Genomic DNA, 14,228 nt, shown 5'->3' on the forward strand with positions numbered 1-14,228 from the left:
CACACCCGCGGCACCGGGCAGCTCCCGGCTCTCCCCAATAAACGGAGCTGCCGGAACAGCTGCGCCCGAGCTCTCATTCATGGCCCGGGGGAAACCGGCACCGGCAGCGCCCTCCATGCCCAACCGGGGGCGGGGAGAGGGGGGAAGCAACGGGGCCGTGACCGGGGTTGGGGGGGGGTGTCCCGGTGTTCTCCGGTCGGAGCGCCCCCTGCAGCCCCGACGGGAGCACGAACGGAGGCGCCTACAACTCCCAGCGTCCCTTGCGGCGGCGCCTCGAACTACAGCTCCCAGCATCCCGCGGGCGCGGTGCGTGCCGTGCGTGGCCGGTGGAGCGGGGCCGCAGCGGCGGGGCCGGGGGCCGGTGCCGGTGCCGCGGCGATGCTGGAGGAGGCGGGCGAGGTGCTGGAATCGGTGCTGAAGGCTTCGTGCCTGCCGCTGAGCTTCCTGCTCTTCGTGCCCGCCGTGCTGCTGCTGCTGCTGGGCCCGCCGCCCGCCGCGGAGGCCGCGCACGAGTTCACCGTGTACCGCATGCAGCAGTACGAGCTGGGCGGGCAGCCCTACGGTGAGACACCGGGCTCGGGCCTCCGGGAGGGCGAATCCCCCCCCTCGCTTTCCCTCCGTCCCTTCTTCTCTGCCTCCCTCCTTCCCGTTCAGCGGTGGTGGGGACCCGCCAAGAGCCCAGAGCCCGGGGAGGGGCCCAGCGAAGGCCGCGAAGCCACGGGCGGCCCGGGGAGGGCGGCCAAGCGCAGGCCGCGGGGAAGCCGCAGCCGGGCCCCGTCGGGCAAAGCCCAGGCTCAGCGGGAGCAGGAGGGGGCCCCGCAGGGTGAGCCGGGGGTGGCCGGGGCTCCCGCTGTGCCCTGCAGGCTCCTGCATGTGGGGTTTACTCCGCAGCTCTGTGGCACGTTGGGGAGCTTGGTGCTGAGCTCGTTTCTGTTCTCCTGCCTTTGAGCCCTCAGTGGCTCCTCAGGCTCTAGCAGCATCTCCATTCGGGAGTCTGTCCTTGTACAGCTGCTCCTTTATGCTACCGGTGACCTCCAGCTCCTCCGTTCTGTTGCTGGTTGTGCAACACCTTCCTTACGGTCAGACCTGTTCTGTGAATCATTGAAGTGCTGAAGCTCTCAGTCTCCTCCTCCTGCACTCGCTAACCCAGAGCCAAGCGGGGTTCCTGACTCTCCCGGAGGTACCTCCACGTTGTTGAGAGCCTCGCTGGGTCCCAGGCAGATGCGCTCGTGGGTCTCCTGCCATCTCCTTGTGTGGTTGAGAGCTGGGCTGGGTCAGCCTGGAGAAGAGAAGGTTCCTTAAGGAGAGACCTTAGAGCAGCTCCAGTGCCTAAAGGGGCTGCAGGAAACCTGGAGAGGGGCTTGGGACAAGGGATGCAGGGACAGGCCAAGGGGAATGGCTTGAACCGGCCCGAGGGGAGACTGAGATGAGCTCTTAGGCAGAAGCTCTTCCCTGTGAGGGTGCTGAGGCGCTGGCACAGGGTGCCCAGAGAAGCTGTGGCTGCCCCATCCCTGGCAGTGTTCAAGGGCAGGTTGGACACAGGGGCTTGGAGCAAGCTGCTCCAGTGGAAGAGTTCCCTGCCTGTGGCAGGGGGTTGGAGCTTTAAGGTCCCTTCCAACTCGTTCTCTGGTTCTATTTATACAAGATGTCCTTGTGGTCTGCTCTTGGAGAGTTCTGGAGCTGCTGGAAAGCCTCCAGGCTGCTGCTCTCCCAGAGGATTGCATTTTCATGTGAGGGATTTGATACGCTGGGACTGAGAGCAGGAGAGAGGGAGCAGTTCAAAGCAGGCTGCACAGAAACATCCCGGTGCCTGAGCCAGGCCAGCCTGCGTGGTTGTGGTGGAGAGGAACCTTGGGGAAGGCTGTGTAGTGCTTCAGGGAGGTGAGTCAGGCAGGATGTGGCTGCACAGGTGGATGCAAGGCAAACCCCCAGATCTCTGTCCCTTCTTGGATGGAGGGGAAGGGACGAGGTTGGCTCTCTGCAGGTCCTGGCTGCTCAGAAGCTCACCACATTGGCCCTGAGAAGGGGCTGGGCTGGAATCTCTTAGCAAGGCTCTTGCTGCTGTCCTGCAGGCACCAGGAGCGCGGTGCTCAACACGGAGGCGCGCACGGTCGAGGCGGACGTGCTGAGCCGCCGCTGCGTCATGATGCGCCTGGTGGATTTCTCCTACGAGCAGTACCAGAAAGCTCTGCGCCAGTCCGCGGGTGCTGTGGTCATCATCCTGCCCCGAGCCATCTCCTCTGTCCCGCAGGATGTCGTCAGGGTAAAAACCAGCAGGTTCCCTTTCTCTTCCCATGGGAGATGGAGTGGAGGTGGCGGGGGGAGACGTTTGGGTTGCTGCAGGACTGAAAGCTCCTGGTTTTGTGCACTTGCTCTGATTTCAAGCTTGGCTTTCTCTGCTTTGGAGGTTCATTTTGCTCTGCCCTCCTGCACCTTTAGCAGCTGCTGAGTCTCTGTCTCCTTTCAACCCACAGCAGTTCATGGAGATCGAGCCGGAGATGCTCGCGATGGAAACCATCGTGCCAGTCTATTTTGCAGTGGAAGATGAAGAGCTGCTGTCAATCTATGAGCAAACCCGGGCTGCTTCTGCCTCGCAGGGCTCTGCCTCGGCTGCAGAAGGTGAGTTCTGACAAGTGGGAAAGGTTTAGAGGAAGGACAGGCCTGGACCCACCTCTGGGAGCAGTCTGTTGTGTCATGCACCGTGAGCCAGTGGTCTGCTGCCTTCATGTTCTGTCTTTATTAAAGCACTTTGAGGTTTAATGGAATTAAAACACACTGTAAGAGAGTATTAGAGTATTGCCTGGCTGAGTTTAGAAATACAGCTGCGTGGAGCTTAGTTCTCAGCTTCACACTCTTGCAAGTGAGAGAGAAACTCAGGTTAAAAACCAGCACTGAAGGTGTTAAATGACTACAGTGTGGTGGGGTTTGGGAAGCTTTTTGTCTGCCTACAGGTCAGTTCACTGCTTCCATGTATTTCCCTGTAAAGAACTTTTCTATCTTTAGTGGCCTGCTGCGTGTGGTGAACTTCAGGATTGCTGGAGAAAGGGGTTTGGTTTAGCCAGCTCAAAATGCTGGGATTTGAGGACAGAATGGAAGTGCTTGGTCACCAGGTTTCCATGTCAGTGCACAAGCAGCAACTGAGAGGGCTTAGATGGTTTGAAGCTGGCCTCCAAAGCTCAAAACGATGGAAATAAGGGATGAAGCTTCCCCAGGGGCACATTTCTGTCTGGTTTGTTCTAGTCCTGCTGCACACAGCAACTGCCAATGGCTTCCAGATGGTGACCAGCGGGGCTCAGAGCAAAGCCATCAACGACTGGCTCATCCCCAGCGTGGAGGTGAGTTGTGGATGGGTTCAAACTGCAACACTGGTGGGATACCACCTTCTGTTGGGGCTTCATTTGGACTGGTAGGGGAAGTGAGGGGGGTTCTCAGCCAGAGAAGTGTCTTAAGTCCTGGGAAGAGAGGCTGCTTCAGGCTCAGTGTGAGTGTAGAAGTCTTTGTACAGGGGACAGAAGTGATGCTGGATGACACTGACTTCTCTCCTCTGCAGGGAAGGCTGACGGGGCTGGGTGGAGAAGACCTGCCCACTGTTGTGATAGTTGCCCACTATGATTCTTTCGGAGTGGCTCCAGTGAGTATCTTTCCTTTCTGCAGCTCCCATATGGCCTCTGCCCCGCTGGGTTTTCTTGGCCTTAAAGGAAGATGGGGTGGGCTATCCTGAAGGTTGTTGTGCTACAAGGGTCAGTGTAAGGTTGTCACCTGGTCTCCCTTTGTCCTGCAGTGGCTGTCACATGGGGCTGACTCCAATGGCAGCGGGATCTCGGTGCTGCTGGAACTCGCCCGGCTCTTCTCCCGGCTCTACACCTACAGACGTACGCACGCGGGGTGAGAACTGCCCTCTTCCTGCTTCGGTGTCCCAGGCTGAGTCCTGTAGTGTGCAGTGTGATGTGCTGACACTCTCCTGTCCTCTTTGACCTGCAGGTACAACTTGCTGTTCTTTGCATCTGGAGGTGGCAAGTTTAATTATCAAGGAACCAAGCGGTGGCTGGAAGACAATTTGGATCACACTGGTGAGGAGGGGGCTGTGTGTTCTCTAGCAAGGCTTCTTAATACAATGGTGTTAACTGGAATATCAACCCTCCTGGGGGAATCTCCCTGCTTTTTGGGGATGGAAATCCCAACATAAAGCAGAGCAATAAGGGTTTGGGTTTGTCTCTTCCAGATTCCAGCCTGCTGCAGGACAACGTAGCGTTTGTTCTCTGCCTCGATACTCTGGGTCGAGGCAACAGCCTCCACCTCCATGTCTCCAAGCCTCCCAAGGAGGGCACTTTGCAGCATGCGTTTCTGAGGGAGCTGGAGACGGTAATGAGAAGCATTTTAAGTAGATGGGGAGTTTGGGACTTACTGTGGGGAGTTGCAGCTCTCCAAGAGAGGAAAGGATGAAGGAGGAGTTGTGCCATGGAGGGATTTCGTGTGTTGTTGGTTTGAAGTGCAGACAAATCCTCGTGCCACAGTCCCAGCTGAAGCAGACCAGATCTGCATTTTCCACTGCACTTCCTTATGGCTTGCTGCTTGCAAAAGCTCCCCTGTAGTGACCCTAAACCAGCTTTTTCATAGAATCACAGACTGGTTTGGGTTGGAAAGGACCTTAAGATCATCCAGGTCCAACTCCCTGCCATGGGCAGGGATGCCTCAATACTAGACCATGTCACCCAAGGCTCTGTCCAGCCTGGCCTTGAACACTGCCAGGGATGGAGCATTCACCACTTCTTTTCTGACATTAAACCAACTTTTTAATGGCAGTAACTGCACCTTAGAGGTGGAAGTAACTGCACCTTGGGGAACACAAACCAGCTGGGTCTGGGCAGTGTGAGATGGGACTGTGCAGTGGGCAGTGACACCCTGGATGTCCTTTGCCTCAGGTTGTTACCAGCCAGTTCCCAGAGGTGAAGTTCTCCATGGTGCACAAGAAGATAAACCTGGCTGAGGACATGCTGGCGTGGGAGCACGAGCGCTTCGCCATCCGCCGCTTGCCCGCCTTCACCATCTCCCACCTGGAGAGCCACCGGGACAGCCGGCGCAACAGCATCATGGACAGGAGGTGGGAGACCACCCCCCATCCAACCTCAGCACTGCTGCTGCTGTGCTGATGGGTGAAAAACCACTGGGAGTTGGGTTCTGGATTGCTGCAGTGGGAAAGGGGGGTTCTAGAGGAGTTCTAGAGCCGCCAACAAGTCTATAATCCCCTTCTTCTGCTTTAGGTCACGAGTAGACACTAAGGCACTAACCAGGAATACCAGGATCATTGCTGAGGCTTTGACAAGGGTCATCTACAACCTAACAGACAAGGTAAGAGCTGTCCATTGGGCTGTCTGCCACCTTTGTCCCGCCCAAGCAGGTGCCCTGCACCAAGGGTTTTTATTCCCTTGCAGGGCGCACCTGCAGACCTGCAGATCTTCACGGACCAGATGGTGAGCACAGGTTTTATTTGTGGGAAGGAGGAATGAAGGATCTGTGAGAGGGGCCCTGGTCCCCGTGCTTGACTCCTTTTGCTTTGGTGGTGTTTTCTTGCAGCAGATCCAGCAGGAGCAGCTGGAATCAGTGATGGACTGGCTGAGCAGTCAGCCCAGGGCTGCGCAGCTCATCGATAAAGACAGCACCTTCCTCAACACCTTAGAATATTACATGGGTCGCTACCTGAAGGATGTCAAACAGCATCACGTAAAGGCAGACAAAAGGTAAGACAAGGAGTGAAAGCATGCACATTGGCTTCCCCCTCTAATGCTTTCGTGTCCAACTTCTTGGCATGGAGCTGGAAGTGATTGGTCCTTCCTTCTCTCCTGTCGGCTTTGGTTCATGCTCTCTGTTGTCCCGAAGAGAGCTCTTTCTCATCCTCACACCACAGTAACAAGTCCCAGCAGCTCCCTCTGTGTGAAGAGCTTGTTTTGGTTCCATGCTTCCCACTCTCGAGTGCTGCTTTCCTCGGGATGCAGGGAAAGACTCAGGTCCCCTGGAAAACTTTAATGGCAAGGAGGCAACCCTGCTGGGGTTGAAGCAGTTTAATGACCATGGCGAAGCATCTTCCATGGGCTGCTCTGAGACAGCTGAACAGCATGTTCTGAATTGTACACTTGGGCCTCTGATGGTAGGAAAGACTTAACTAAAACCAGTTCAGAACTGGAATGCAGGTGGTCACGCTTCCCTGCTTCTGGCTGGATGAACTCCTTGGGAATGAGGGGCTTGGGCTGTCCTTGCCGCAGCGTTGAGATGCATTGTACAACCTGAAGGGTTTCTTCTTTTCACAGGGACCCTGAGTTTGTGTTCTATGACCAGCTGAAGCAGGTGATGAATGCATACAGGTACGGAGCCCCCTTGGATGTGGGGAGCTGTTGCCTCCCTCTGTAGCTGTAGCAATTTCAGGTGTTTTTTCTTTGTCACAGGGTCAAGCCAGCAATCTTTGACCTGCTCCTGGCTGTCTGCATCGCCGCCTACCTTGGTGTTGCCTATGTGGCAGTGCAGGTAAAGGGGAATAAGCAGGAAGTGGGTGTAGTATTTCCCTCACAAGTCACATTAGCTGCAGTAACTGGTGCTCGCACCCTCCCAGCACCACAGTTGAAACAATAATGCCACTCCACTCTAAAAGCAGTAGTCCAGGATGGCTCTTTGATGTGCATGTGTTTTGAGTACCCGAAGGCCATCTCTTGCCATTTTAGTTCCCCTCCAGAACAAACAGAGCTGCATCCAAAAAATGAAAAGACTTTATCAAGTGCTTGCATCATCTCTGGGGGGGTGAGACAGGCACAAACACTTCTGTACAGCTCCAAGTTGTAATAACTCCTGTTGCACCAGGTGCACCCTGTCCTCAGGGTGAGTGCTCCGTATGATCCGGACAAGGTGTTGCATTTGCCCAGTGGGATTGAGTTAAGCCTTCTAGTAAGCTTCCACAACGCAGCATGGTTGAGGTTGGGAGGGTCATCCAGTCCAATCTCCCTGCTCACCTTAGATGTCTCCTGAATATGTCCAGGGAAGGAGATTCCACAACCTCTCTGGGCCACCCTACTCTGGTGCTCAGTCCCCCTCGCTGTAAAGAGGTTCTTCCTCACGTTTAGTTTGTGCCTGTTGCCTCTCTGTAGAACACAGTCATTTTATGAGTATTGAGAAGGACTGATGGTTACTTATTTTCCTTCTGTTCCCAGCACTTTGGTCTCCTTTACAGGATGATACAGAGATTATCCCTTAAAACCAAGCAGCAGTGAAGCCCCAAGGCACCACCCAGACAGCAGCACTGAGCCATCGGTGAGCCCATCAGGAACTTTTTCTGCCTTCCGTTGAATCCTGCTGGTTTTCTTCCTCTGTCTCCTCTTTGCTCCTCTATAGAGGGGAGGAAGGCAGAAAGAACATGACATTTTAACTCTTGTGCACCTTTGAAGTGCTTTTCTTCACCTTCTTCCCCTGCATTTGCACCATGTCTGATTTCCTTTGCTTTTGGCAAGGGAAAGGCTCAGAGACATCAGGAGTTCTGCAGGTTGATCCAACACTGGCTGGTTCTGAGCAGCTTCTGTGAGTGTAAAAGCAAGTCCAGCACCTTCATGGACACACATGTCATACTTGGAAACTACAGAGTAGAGTGATGTATAACCTCTGCCCAGCAAACAGGACTGGGAGCACTTGTTTTAACCAAAAAGAAGTGCACGTGAAATTAAAGAGAATACTATTAGCATGGTTTCTTATGGCACCTTATCTTCCAGGCCTGGCTTTAGGAAGGTGTGTTGAGCAATTAGACTGTGCAATAACTCCCTCCCTTCAAGGAGCTGCACTGGAACTGATCTCTGCTGTTACTGGCAGGATGAGTCAAGATTGGTCAAGCAGGTTCCTTGCAGTAGGGTTTGTGCCAGGGCAGATTCCCTCCCGTCTCCCGTGGAAGATGCATTGTGCTGGGTACTTGGTTTCTCTGGTCCTTGAGCAGTTCACAGCTGCCATCGCTCTGTACCAACCTCTGGCTTGATTTTGAAGAGGTGTTCTACAGGTCCAACTGCTGCAGGGCCCTGTTCTATGCTGTTCCATGTATTTAAATGAACTGGTTGTATTAATAACAAGAGCAACCCAGCTCCTGCTGAGCTCTGGTCTGTAATCCCTTCACTCTCCATTCCTCAGCTTTCACTTCCAGATGGGGTCTGGATTTTGGGGGGGTTCCCATGTTCATCTGCATCTCAGGGTCTCATTTCATGTTTTTCAGCTCTTTATTAGTTTTGGAAACACTGTTCCTGGCCTGCACGTTCCCAAAGTGCTTGTTGCTGTCCTTTCATGTGCTGCCCCCAGTGTGTATGGAGGGAGGCAGGTCCCTTTAGCCATTAAAAAGCAAAACAAACCTCAAAAAGGAGTTTCATGAATGTCGTTTTAAACATGGCTCTTTCTAGAGCAATACCTAAGAGAGCATCTCTTGGAACACACACTCTCTATTACTTTTATCCTTGAGCAAGGCTAAGTTTAACTTTGCTGCTGCTCCTGGCTGGAGAGCCAAATGTTGTTCAGAGATAAGGCTTGGGTGCTCAAGAATTGTCATCTGCAGTTGAAGCTCAGAGTCAAAGGCTTCCACCAAGGCAGTGTGGTAACAGCTCTGTCCCTGTCAGGGCTGTAGTATTAAAGCAGATCTCAACAGGGAACACTCCTGATGCAGGGCCTGGAGCCAATGGCAGCCCTTTAAATGAAAGGTTGAAAGAGGCAGAGGAGGAGAGCTCATAAACCTGAGGGGCACATCACGATTTATCCTGTAATCTGGATGCCCGTTGTGTAGCTGGCTGCTAGAGAAAGTAGTTTTTACTATGGTAAAGGGCTTCTGCTTTCGGTCCAAATGCGTGGGCATCGAAATACTCTCCACTCCCATCAAATTCCAGCTTTCTCATAGCTGGAGCAGAGCGAACTCCATTGCCCCAGTGCTGCTTCCTTTGGGAAGCTGACAGCGAAGCTTGTAATAAATAGACCCTGCTATTCTGCTAGGTTTGGAAAACCCAAGGAAAAAGGTGCTGAGCTATAGTGCAGTGCATTGCTCAGTTCTGCCACTGCTGTGAGCCACGAAGGCAGAAACAACCGCTGTTGTGGTGAGATAAAAGCTCACAACACTGCAGCAGAGCTCTATGTAGCTGGTTCTTGTTGCCCCTGTTTTTATGGAGCCTTTTTGATCAGGAGTTTCCATGGCATGTAAGGAAGAAGCATAGAAAACATATGTCCACATGCACACGAGCGACTGGCAGCGGATGCTTGTAGCCAGAAACCCCTTGGCTTTGCTCTCTGCCTGGTGTTACCTGCTGCCCTGGTGCTGTCTAAGCCTGCACCTCCAAAAACCTGCTTTTCCAACAGGTTTTAAGCACTGAAGCTGTTCCTTCTGCCCACTCCCACCCTCACAAGCACTAATGGGGACTGTGTGCGGGTAGCTTGGACTGCTGTAGTCCATCTCCCAAACAAGAGGCTGCTTTGTTGCTCTGAAGTAAGTGCTACTGCGCAATAGGGACTCTCTACTCTTGTACTCCGTGTGAAGAGGAAAGGCCCTGAAGCCAAAGCAGAACTGGGTATCCCACTCCCTGTGCCTGAAGGCATCACCACGACCTCTCCAGAATGCTTCAAACCACCCCAAATTGGGGTGGGGGTGGTTTGAAATCACCCACCCTCGTGGTGGTCACAGCACAAAGCGGGTTTTCCATTGAAGAGCCATTCACTTTTGATCGAACTGATCCGAAATGATGCGGCTGCTCCTCGGTGTCCCTGCAGGTTGGGCCTTGGGGTGGGGGGGCTCCGGGTTGATCTGGTTTCGTTTCCATTTGGAATTCTTGGATAGCAATTCCATGGTGATCATCTGGAAGAGCTGAAGCTCGGGAGCAAAGAGTTGATGGCTCTGGCAGTGTTGCCTCCATTGTTTCTCTCTCGTGTGTCCTAAAGAACAAATGTATATTGAGTGACTATTTAAAAGCTAATAGAAAATTCAATGCAGTTGATTGACCTATGATTATTTTCCTTTTTTTTTTTTTTTTCCCTGACTATAAATGTAATAATATTTAAGTATTTCCACGTTTTTCCTTCCCTTCTTCGTTTGTCCCTTTCGTGCCTTGGGAAAAAAACCCAATAAACCCCATGAGTGGGTTTGATGAACAGATTTGGGTGGAGAGCTGGAAGCTCCCAAAGGCCTGGAATCTCCTGGACTGATTTGAAGGGATAAACATGGATTTCCACCCTTTTGGTTTACATCACCCCTTCTATAGAGTCCAAAGCCAAATAGTAGGATGGACCCCATTTAGGGACCCTGAGCAAGATTCCACCCCCCCCCAAGGTGAGGCAATTCCCATGTATCCCAACGTTTTGCGCTGCTTGGAAGCAGTTAAAGCTTCTAATGCAAGAAAGCTCCAGCCTCTGCCGTTACAAATGACTCTTGGAACACTTGGGAGCTGTTTGTTCGTGTTTAGAGGTGTGTGTTCGCCGAGTCCTGCAAAACACAGCGGCCGTGGAATGGGTGGAAGGAGCCTTCGAGCCCATCCAGCTTCGAGCCCCTTGCCACGCACCTCGCACTAGGCCGGCTTGCAGCGAGCGACCGGCGGCCATGGCGAGAGCCCGCTCCCCTCACGGCCCGGCCCTGACGGGGCGGGGCGAGGCGGGGCAGCGCGGCCACGATTGGCTGGCTGGAAGAGGCGTTGACATGGCGGGAAGAGCAGCGAGCCGCGCGATTGGCGGAGCGGCCGCGGGGAGGGGCGGGGCTTGGCTCTTGGGGCGGACGGCGGGACGGCGGCGCGGGCAGAGCTCCGGGAGGTACCGGTAGGGCCGGGGCTCCCCGCCTGCTCCCGGTGTCTCTGACGCCCGGTTCTTGCCCATAGGATGCCCAAAGGCAAGGATTTGGTGGGGATGAACAGCGTGGAGATTGACCGGAAGGGAAAGGATGGGAAGGAAAAGGTTAGCGAGCCGCTTCGGCGGTGTGACGGGCACCGTGTGGGCTGTGGAGGCCCGGGTAATGCCTTCCTGCGGCTCCTCACCCCGCTCTTCAAAGCGGTGATCTCTGTGTCTAGAAAAGAAAGAAAGAAGCGGCTTTGAAGGCAGAGAAAAAGCTGAAAACAGAGGCCAAGTCTTCAAAGGCGATAGAAACCCCAATGGGACAAGGTGGTGAGGAGGGGGCCATGTTCCAGGTACTGAGGGCAGGGAGCTGCTCTTCCTCCATCTCTCTATATCCACCTTCCCTCTACCTGCTCCCCTTGTAAGACAGCATTCCCGGCTCTTGAGTGGCCCATGTGGCTTGGGCAGGTTCACCACGGGCTCTGTGTCCCTGCAGATTGGGTACATGCGCTATGTGCGAGTGTCCTGCTTCAAGGGGAAGGGCCTGGTGGACATCAGGGAGTTCTACGCTGGCAAGGATGGTGACGTGAAGCCAGGGAGGAAAGGTACCGGTGATGTTTGGGGGGGGTTTCCCTTATAATGGCAGGGAGAACACCCCCCTCCAAAAGTAAATCCACTCTTCCCAATTGAGGTGGGGACAGGAAGGATAAGACCCTTCTAGGTCCCTCCCAGGACCCTGCTGTGTTAGGTGTTCCTTATCCTTTAGGCGAGCTGTGTGGCGATGTGCTATAGAGGCCAGCACTACCTGGGGAGGTGATGGAAGTACTGGAGAAGGGAAGACACAGTCTCCTCTGGAGCTGCGGAGTTAAGGCTCAACTCAGGCCTTTTGCTTTGGAACTTTGGCACTTGCCTCATAGTTCTCAGGCTCTGCTCTCCCTTCACCTGCCCTGGGTGTTGTGCCTGACAAAGACTGGGTTGATGTGGGCTTTCCTATTGAACCTTTTGGTCCTCGCTATAGGTTTGCGTGTGCAGGGCAGGCAAATTGGCTTCAGCTCGATTTGCTTCCTACCCATGGAGCGTGGTTTTCCTTCCAGAAATGAATTTCCTTTGGAGAAGTTACAAGTCTAAATTGCTCCCTCAGAGGGAACTGCGTAGCCTGTAATGCAAATGGGAAGCAAAGCCCTCCAGCTTTTCTGTGCTATTGGGAGCAGGGAGGGAAAGGAGCCTTGTGGACTCCTTCCAGGCTGGAAAAAGCACACCCACAATGTAAGGGATGTCAGTTAAAACAGAGAGGATGGAGAAATGGGGGTTTTCAGTGAAATACTGCCTCTGCTGTCGCAAGAGCTCTTGGGCCCTGATCTTTATCTAGAGAATTTAATAACACTCTGGCCCCACTTCTTTCATGTGATTCTGAACCAAGGAACAAGTTGACATCTGGCTGGACCACACACCAGGATTCCCCTGCTGCATTGGCTTTGTAAGGGAGAGGCCCAGCACATCAAGATCTCTGCTGGACCTCAGAAGGAGCCAGTTCTTCTCAAGGGTTTAAGCCACACGAGTGATTTCTTGTTAGCAGCTCCTTTAAACAGGGCTGGAGTTGGCATTGGTTCCCTTGGGCAGTTGAAAGGAAACTGATGCTCAACCCCTGCCTCCTCTGAAGCCTCTCCTGCTCTCTCTAGGGATTGCCCTGTCTGCAGAGCAGTGGAACCAGCTGAAGGAGATCATTCCTGAGGTCGATGCTGCAGTAAAGAAGTTCTAACACGAAGAATCTTGGACACCTTCAATCTCTTTCCTTTCCCTTAAGTGCACTGATGAGTATAAAGGCAAAGATTCCCACCTGAAGCCTTCCCCTCACCTCGCTGGGGTTTCCTCCCTGAGGTGGTCATGCTGAAAAGACTCTTCTGTTTCCAAGGAGTAGCTTGTAATGAGCACTGGGAACCAGCACCAGTGCTTGAAGTGGGACTTGGGCACATCTGGTCCCAAGCAGACCTGAGATCTGTGCTGGTGAGGGACAAGAGGCGTGGATGGCTTCAGCCTTGTGGGATGCTTTACCTGGTGCTGTCTTCCACTGGGTTCAGTGTTGAGAAAGATGGGTTGTACACCTCCCGTTGGCTTCCTCCTTGTTTCCTCTGTGTGTCATTCAGCTTTTCTGTGTGAAGAAAGGGATTGTACTGTAGCAACTGGTTTGGCTGTAGAGGGTGAAGGTACACACAATAAAGGTGCTTGCATTATAAAAAGGCCAGGGTAGTACCTCACAGCCTTACACCTCCTTGATTCAGGCACCCTTCTTTGCAGGTTGCTGTTGGGTTTCCCTTTCAGAAGGAGAAGGCTCTCTGATGTTTGCTCTCATGCAACGTTCCCAATAATCCTGCTGGACAGAAGCAGCCAACGGGGCTGCTCCAGGTGATGGGAAGGGCAAAGGAGACTGCGAATCATTCCAGGGAACTGATGAGGAGGAAGCCTATTAAATAGAGGGGAAATTAAAGACCTGAGGAGGAAAAGGAATATTCCTTTCCCTGTGGCAGAGAAAAATGACAAGCTCTGGGAAGAGAGCAGAGAGGCTATTTTGTGCCTGAGCTCTAAATGGATCCCACTCTGGGCTCAGCTGCAGCCTTCCTCAGCAAGACTTTTCCAGACTCTTCAACAGCTTGCGTCTTCCATCTATTTTTGGGTTCTCTCTTGCCCTGGTTTCCATAGTATCCGAATGCTTCATGCTCTTAAATATATCTGACACTTGCAACACCTTGGTGAAGTAGGAGGTACCGAGGCCCTTGCTCTGTGGAGGTGCAGGGGCTGCACCAGCTCAGGGCTGTGTGGAAGATGCGGGGTGGAGCAGTGAGTTGAAGTTAGAGGCTTTCCTAAAGGTGGGATTTGTCCCTGCACTAAGGGTAGCAAGGAAGAAATCATCTGTCCTCACAGAACTGTCTCTTCAAGCCAGTTTTGGAGAGCTCAGTGCTGTGGCTGCTGGGTGGAGATGGGTGGAGTTGATGGTTGAGGTGTTCTCCTCTCATTTGATGTGCAGCTAAGTCTGCTTCCTCTCAATAAGAGGAAGAGCATGAGGACACCAGGCTGTGTCCCAGAGCCAGGTTGCTCATGCTTTAAAGCTTCCTGTGGGATACTTCTGCCTTAGTGTTCCGAGACTGAAGGTAATGGGAAGATGAAAAGCAAGAGGGGCTGGTAAAGTGGAGAGGATGGAAGCTTCTAGCAATGGATCTCCTGCAAAGGGAAGGTGTTTGTCCCTGAAGCTCTTCATCTGCCTGGCTTGGAGCACTTTGCTCTGCACAACCTTTTGCTCCAGACCAGAAACAATCACGTTATAGGAATGAACTTTTCCCTTCTTGAGATAGGATGTTGTTGCTTGGGGTTTTCTCTGCCAGGACTGTTGTAACTTGGCCTTTGGCTCTTGGGGAGCAGAT

At 53.4% G+C, this 14,228-nt stretch overlaps 2 protein-coding genes across 4 annotated transcripts; both read left to right on the plus strand.

The window, feature by feature from the left end:
• The first annotated feature begins 291 nt into the window (after nucleotides 1–291).
• NCLN (nicalin) lies at nucleotides 292–10,066 on the plus strand. 3 transcript variants are annotated; one of them, XM_061466698.1, is made up of 16 exons: nucleotides 292–562; nucleotides 2,073–2,263; nucleotides 2,475–2,619; nucleotides 3,241–3,335; nucleotides 3,551–3,631; nucleotides 3,782–3,885; nucleotides 3,982–4,070; nucleotides 4,223–4,362; nucleotides 4,923–5,101; nucleotides 5,262–5,349; nucleotides 5,433–5,471; nucleotides 5,575–5,738; nucleotides 6,306–6,359; nucleotides 6,441–6,519; nucleotides 7,197–7,296; nucleotides 7,749–10,066. In XM_061466698.1, exons 1-15 carry the CDS (start codon nucleotides 379–381, stop codon nucleotides 7,254–7,256), a joined length of 1,692 nt encoding a protein of 563 aa, XP_061322682.1. In that variant the 5' UTR covers nucleotides 292–378; the 3' UTR covers nucleotides 7,257–7,296; nucleotides 7,749–10,066. The 3 variants fall into 3 exon arrangements, with proteins under 3 accessions (XP_061322682.1, XP_061322683.1, XP_061322681.1); XM_061466699.1 differs by lacking the exon at nucleotides 7,749–10,066 and adding an exon at nucleotides 7,494–7,720; XM_061466697.1 differs by lacking the exon at nucleotides 7,749–10,066 and having other exon boundaries at nucleotides 7,197–7,720.
• A 522-nt stretch (nucleotides 10,067–10,588) lies between these two features.
• LOC133276108 (activated RNA polymerase II transcriptional coactivator p15-like) lies at nucleotides 10,589–12,917 on the plus strand. The gene is made up of 5 exons (XM_061466631.1): nucleotides 10,589–10,794; nucleotides 10,860–10,935; nucleotides 11,049–11,165; nucleotides 11,309–11,417; nucleotides 12,492–12,917. The coding sequence occupies exons 1-5, from the start codon at nucleotides 10,589–10,591 to the stop codon at nucleotides 12,569–12,571; spliced, it is 588 nt and encodes a 195-aa protein (XP_061322615.1). The 3' UTR covers nucleotides 12,572–12,917.
• Nucleotides 12,918–14,228: the final 1,311 nt, after the last annotated feature.

Source organism: Pezoporus flaviventris, unplaced genomic scaffold (genome assembly GCF_033815535.1).
Source record: "Pezoporus flaviventris isolate CSIRO_AGI_PZ_B2104156 unplaced genomic scaffold, CSIRO_AGI_Pfla_v1 ptg000043l, whole genome shotgun sequence".
Classification (NCBI taxonomy): Eukaryota; Metazoa; Chordata; class Aves; order Psittaciformes; family Psittacidae; genus Pezoporus; species Pezoporus flaviventris.

Excerpts from the sequence above, each read along its gene's own strand:
- LOC133276108 (XM_061466631.1), top strand. The coding sequence starts at position 10,589 with ATGGCGAGAGCCCGCTCCCCTCACGGCCCGGCCCTGACGGGGCGGGGC. Across the intron at positions 10,795-10,859 it reads CGCGGGCAGAGCTCCGGGAG|GATGCCCAAAGGCAAGGATT; the intron begins GTACCGGTAGGG and ends TCTTGCCCATAG. Across the intron at positions 11,418-12,491 it reads CGTGAAGCCAGGGAGGAAAG|GGATTGCCCTGTCTGCAGAG; the intron begins GTACCGGTGATG and ends TGCTCTCTCTAG.
- NCLN (XM_061466698.1), top strand. The coding sequence starts at position 379 with ATGCTGGAGGAGGCGGGCGAGGTGCTGGAATCGGTGCTGAAGGCTTCG. Across the intron at positions 5,102-5,261 it reads AACAGCATCATGGACAGGAG|GTCACGAGTAGACACTAAGG; the intron begins GTGGGAGACCAC and ends CTTCTGCTTTAG. Across the intron at positions 5,350-5,432 it reads TCTACAACCTAACAGACAAG|GGCGCACCTGCAGACCTGCA; the intron begins GTAAGAGCTGTC and ends ATTCCCTTGCAG.